The sequence below is a fragment of the Hylobates moloch genome, unplaced genomic scaffold, assembly GCF_009828535.3.
Source record: "Hylobates moloch isolate HMO894 unplaced genomic scaffold, HMol_V3 SCAFFOLD_3, whole genome shotgun sequence".
Taxonomy (NCBI): Eukaryota; Metazoa; Chordata; class Mammalia; order Primates; family Hylobatidae; genus Hylobates; species Hylobates moloch.
The window spans coordinates 14,312,650-14,317,720 of NW_026652278.1; the positions used below are offsets into that span (position 1 = coordinate 14,312,650).

The 5,071-nt window shown below is 43.2% G+C and overlaps 1 protein-coding gene across 1 annotated transcript in view; it reads left to right on the top strand.

Annotated features, from left to right (window-relative positions):
- The window catches only part of PRDX3 (peroxiredoxin 3), a 10,621-nt gene extending 6,020 nt beyond the window's left edge, over positions 1–4,601 (top strand). The window contains exons 5-7 of the mRNA XM_032176546.2: positions 201–304; positions 3,011–3,176; positions 3,782–4,601. Coding sequence (XP_032032437.1) covers positions 201–304; positions 3,011–3,176; positions 3,782–3,835 — 324 coding nt within the window. The 3' untranslated portion in view covers positions 3,836–4,601. The remainder of the gene's footprint in view (positions 1–200; positions 305–3,010; positions 3,177–3,781) is intronic.
- Positions 4,602–5,071: the final 470 nt, after the last annotated feature.

Sequence of the window (5,071 nt, forward strand, 5' to 3'; positions counted from 1 at the left end):
TCAGTTTCCTCATTTTGATAGTGTCTTCTTCAGGGTGGTTTCGAGGAGGCAGTAGGTTAATAGAGTAAGCAGTGCTTGGCCTGTTGTTGAATTACTGTTACCTATCGCCGTTATTGTTGGTCTCAAACATTGTGGTACGTGGTCAAGAATATTGTGAGGCCACGCATTCTAACAGTCAGTCCTGTTTGCATTTTGATTAGAATGGTGGTTTGGGCCACATGAACATCGCACTCTTGTCAGACTTAACTAAGCAGATTTCTCGAGACTATGGTGTGCTGTTAGAAGGTTCTGGTCTTGCACTAAGGTAAGATCCTGTTTCTGATGAACTTAAGATTATTTTTCATGTTTAGTATCATTCTACTTCTTAGGGGATTTATGTAGACCTTGGTAAAGCATTTTTAAAGTCAGAAGATCCTGGCTGGGCATGGTGGCTCATGCCTGTAATCCTAGCACTTTGGGAGGCCAAGGCGGGAAGATCACTTGAGTTCAGAAGTTCAAGACCAGCCTGGGCAACACAGACCTTGTTCCTATTAAAAAAAATTAAAATTTATAATAAAAAAATCCTTAATTTTAGTCTTTAATAAACACTGATAAAATGCCTCCTGCAAAGGTTGGCGGTCTCAGAAATGCTGACACATGCACGTCCCCTCCACCACCTTGGGTCTCTTTCTGAAGAAAGCTCTCTGCGTCTTGAGGCCACACTGCTCCATACTCCCTAACTATGTGGGAGCCACTTCCATGGGGACACACACCTGACATTGAAGCCATCAGACTCTTTGCAGAAGGGGGGACTAGCAGGATAAGAGGTAGTCTCTTGGAATGGTGACCATCTTCAGCCCTGGAACCAAACAATCCTGGGTTTGAGTTTTTCTGGTTTTTTTGTTTGTTTTTTTTTTAACTCAGCTACTTAATAGCTGTGTGACTTTGGGCAAGTGATTTGATTTAACCTTGTTGAGCCCCGGTTTTCCCATAACTAAAATGAGGAGATACCTCACAGGTGGGTGTGAGGATTAAATAAGTGACACAGCTTGAGTTTTTAGCATAGTTACTGGCAGCAGTTGTTAGGATTTCTGCCCCAGAACGTCATTTCTATCTGTATTCAGTCCCTTATTAAACCTTTATTCCTTTGAGTGTGAAAAGCTTTCAGTCCTCAGCAGCCCCACATTCAAACATAACCTTCCTGGGAGGGATGAGAACTTGGGCCTTAGAATTGGCATCTTGAAGTCTGCTGAGAATAGGGGTGAAGGAGGGATAGGGCAGAACTTGACCTCCAGGAAGGAAGAGAGGGGGTTCCCCTTTGATGTGCTGTGCCTCACAGTTTTGCTGGGGGCTGGTCAGCTTAAAGCCAGCTCACCTGCCTCTCTTGTAGGTGACCTCTGGCCTGCTCTTTCTTGGGTTACACCTTGGATTTTAGCACTGGATGGCATCTTAAGAGTTTGGGCCTTTTTTCTTTTCTTTTCGAGACGGAGTCTTGCTTTCTCACCCAGGCTGGAGTGCAGTGGTGCGATCTCGGCTCACTGCAACCTCCACCTCCCGGGTTCAAGCAGTTCTCTGCCTCAGCCTCCCGAGTAGCTGGGATTACAGGCATGCGCCGCCACGCCCGGCCAATTTTTGTATTCTTAGTAGAGATGGGGTTTCACCATGTTGGCCAGGCTGGTCTCGAACTCTTGACTTCGTGATCTGCCTGCTTCGGCCTTTCAAAGTGCTGAGATTACAGGCATGAGCCACCGCACCTGGCGGACCTTTTTTTTTTTTTTTTTTTAAACTTTAAAGAGATTATCAAACGAATGCCTAGGTCTTTCAGAATTGGCAATGACCAGAGAAAGGGTACTGGCTATTTTTCTCCTGCAGTCCCTTTCCCTATGAGAACTCACTAATTTTGCAGTTACCTCCGTACCTGTTTTAATATTGAGATTAACAAGAGAGAGAAGCTGAGTCTGGCTTATAAGATAAAGACTTTCGGGAGTCTGCGGGCCCTGCTCTGTCCCAGCTCTACCTCAGCTTCTATTGGTGGACTTCAGCTGGCTGCACCCTCTGGGAACAGTTTCACCTAAACCCCAGGCCCCCAGTGCCTGACCCAGGGAGGGAGAAGCACCTTTTACCCTGAGTTTTCTCTAACCTGCCTTTTCCATGAGTGATTGATACCTGGAATTTCCACATCCTTTTAAGACAGACTGTTAAAACCTGTAGGTTAAATAACCGGACACAGTGACACACACCTATAGTCATGCTACTTGGGAGTCTGAGGTGAGAGGATCAGTTGAGCCAGAAGTTCGAGGCTGCAGCCTGCTGTGATCACACCTGAGAACAGCACTGCACTCCAGCGTGGGCAATATAGTGAGACCCTATATTTAAACCAACCAACCAAAAAAACTTCTGGGCTAAACATATCTGCATCTGTCACAGTAACACCAACACAGAAGATAAACACAGACCACTGTGGTAGCGTGGTTCATCTCATTACACGCTGCTACGTGATTAAAAGTGATGGGCATGGTTTTCTGTTTTGCATAGACTTAGAGCCTGTACATTCTTTCTACGAAGATTTTTCCCATGGGATTTCCCCCCCATTTACCCAAGAATTCATTCATAATAAAGTTGTTGAACCCAGATAAAAAACACCTCTGTCTCTTCCCATTTGCCTATGAGTTTCTTGCCAAGATGTGATACAGCAGCTCAAAGAATGCTTGCCAAGTCACTAATAGTCTTCGCTCTCTCTAGTTCAGTGACTTTCCAATACTGTGTAACATTCAGGGCACTATGTGAACTTGTAAATGTGACCATACTGCATGTTTTATGGTGACCTGGTCCAGTACTGCCTTTGTTAAAGCATCTGTCATCAGTAAGAGATGATGTTTTTTGCACAACAGTGAAAACCCTACCTTTAAGCATATGATTATGCTTAATAAATAGTTTATTAAAAGGAGAATTAAAGACCTAAAAGGGAAGAAGTTAGACTGTTCTAGTTCTGGTACTGTTGAGGCACTGATGAGGATAAATGATCATGCAGAGGTCTCTTCATAATTGACCCCAACGGAGTCATCAAGCACTTGAGCGTCAACGATCTCCCAGTGGGCCGAAGCGTGGAAGAAACCCTCCGCTTGGTGAAGGCGTTCCAGTATGTAGAAACCCATGGAGAAGTCTGCCCAGCAAACTGGACACCGGATTCTCCTACGGTAGGTTTTTTCCCCAAAAGCAGTGAGGTCCATGTTCTCTCAGCCTCGAGAACTATTGACCTGAAATATCCACAAAAGGGAGCCCACTCTTGGAGCAAGCGTGCAGATATGCAAATGGGTGAAGCTGCTGTGGGGTAGAGGGGGTGGGGTGGTGGGGAGCCAGGAACCAATTATCAGAGACAGGCAGGCTTTTTTTTTTTTTTTTTTTTTTTTTTTGAGACAGAGTGTTGCTCCGCCTCCCGGGTTCACGCCATTCTCCTGCCTCAGCCTCCTGAGTAGCTGGGACTACAGGGCGCCTGCCACCACGCCTAATTTTTTGTATTTTAGTACATACGGGGTTTCACTGTGTTAGCCAGGATGGTCTCGATCTCCTGACCTCGTGATCCACCCGCCTCGGCCTCCCAAAGTGCTGGGATTACAGGCTTGAGCCACCGCGCCCAGCCTAGAGACAGGCAGGCCTTAATGAAACTTTCGTCTTTATGTTTTAAAGGAAATCTTTAAAAGTTTAAAGAACTTTAGGTTAAAAATTGGGAGATTGCCACTCACTTTTGGGACTATTATTATGGTAACGTCACAGTTACCTAATGAAGCTTTTGTATTTTCAGATCAAGCCAAATCCAGCTGCTTCCAAAGAGTACTTTCAGAAGGTAAATCAGTAGATCGCCCATGTGTATCTGCACCTTCTCAACCCAGAGAAGACCCACAGTTGAAACCTGCTTTTGTCATTTTCAAGATGGCGATTTGTAGAAGGCAAGGAAGCAATTATGCTTGTATTCATAAATATTACTCTAAATGTTTTGTTTTTGTCATTCTGGCTAAGACCTTTTAAACATGGTTAGTTGCTAGTACAAGGAATCCTTTATTGGTAACATCTTGGTGGCTAGCTAGCTAGTTTCTACAGAACATAATTTGCCTCTATAGAAGGCTATTCTTAGATCATGTCTCAATGGAAACACTCTTTCTTAGCCTTACTTGAATCTTGCCTATAATGAAGTAGAGCAACACACGTTGAAAGCTTCTGATCAACGGTCCTGAAATTTTCATCTTGAATGTCTTTGTATTAAACTGAATTTTCTTTTAAGCTAACGAAGATCAGTTTCCAGTGATTAGCCGTTTAACTCCTGCAATGAATGTTTGTGTGATTGAAGCAAATGTGAATCATATTATTTTAAAAAGTGGCAGAGTGACTTAACACATCATGCATGATCCCTCATCCCTGAAATTGATAGTTTATGTAGTTCTTTTACTTATTTTATTCATTAGCTAACTTTGTCTATGTATATTTCTAGATATTGATTAGTATAATTGATTATAAAGGATATTTATCGAATCCAGGGATTGCATTTTGAAATTATAATTATTTTCTTTGCTGAAGTATTCATTGTAAAACATACAAAATAAACATTTTAAAACATTTGCATTTTACCACCATTAACTGTTGGATCAGCTTATTTTGGGCTCTCCTTTCCTTCTCAGATTATCAACAAACATTTATTGAGCATTTACCTCAGGGGCCACAAAGAGAATAAGATGCTGGTTCCACACTCAAGGAACTCGGTTTAGGGGCAAGACAGATAAGGAAACATTTTCTCATTGTTTCAGTAAATCCTTGAGTGCCTACCCCGCACCAGGTGCTGTTTTCCAGGCACAAGAGCGAACAAAGGACAAACCCCTGCTTTTAAGCTCTTATATTCTAGAGGGGAAACACCTCATACATGTGGTAAAAGTAGAGTGTTTGGAAGGAAAATAATGTGGAGTGAAACTCTGCTGAAGCGGAGTTGTAGGTGTTCTAGATGGGGTTGTCAAGGAAGGCCTTATGGGAGAGCCTCCCTGGATCAATTTTCTCATCGTAAAATGAGGACAATAATTGTACCTATCTCGGGGTTTTGATGAGC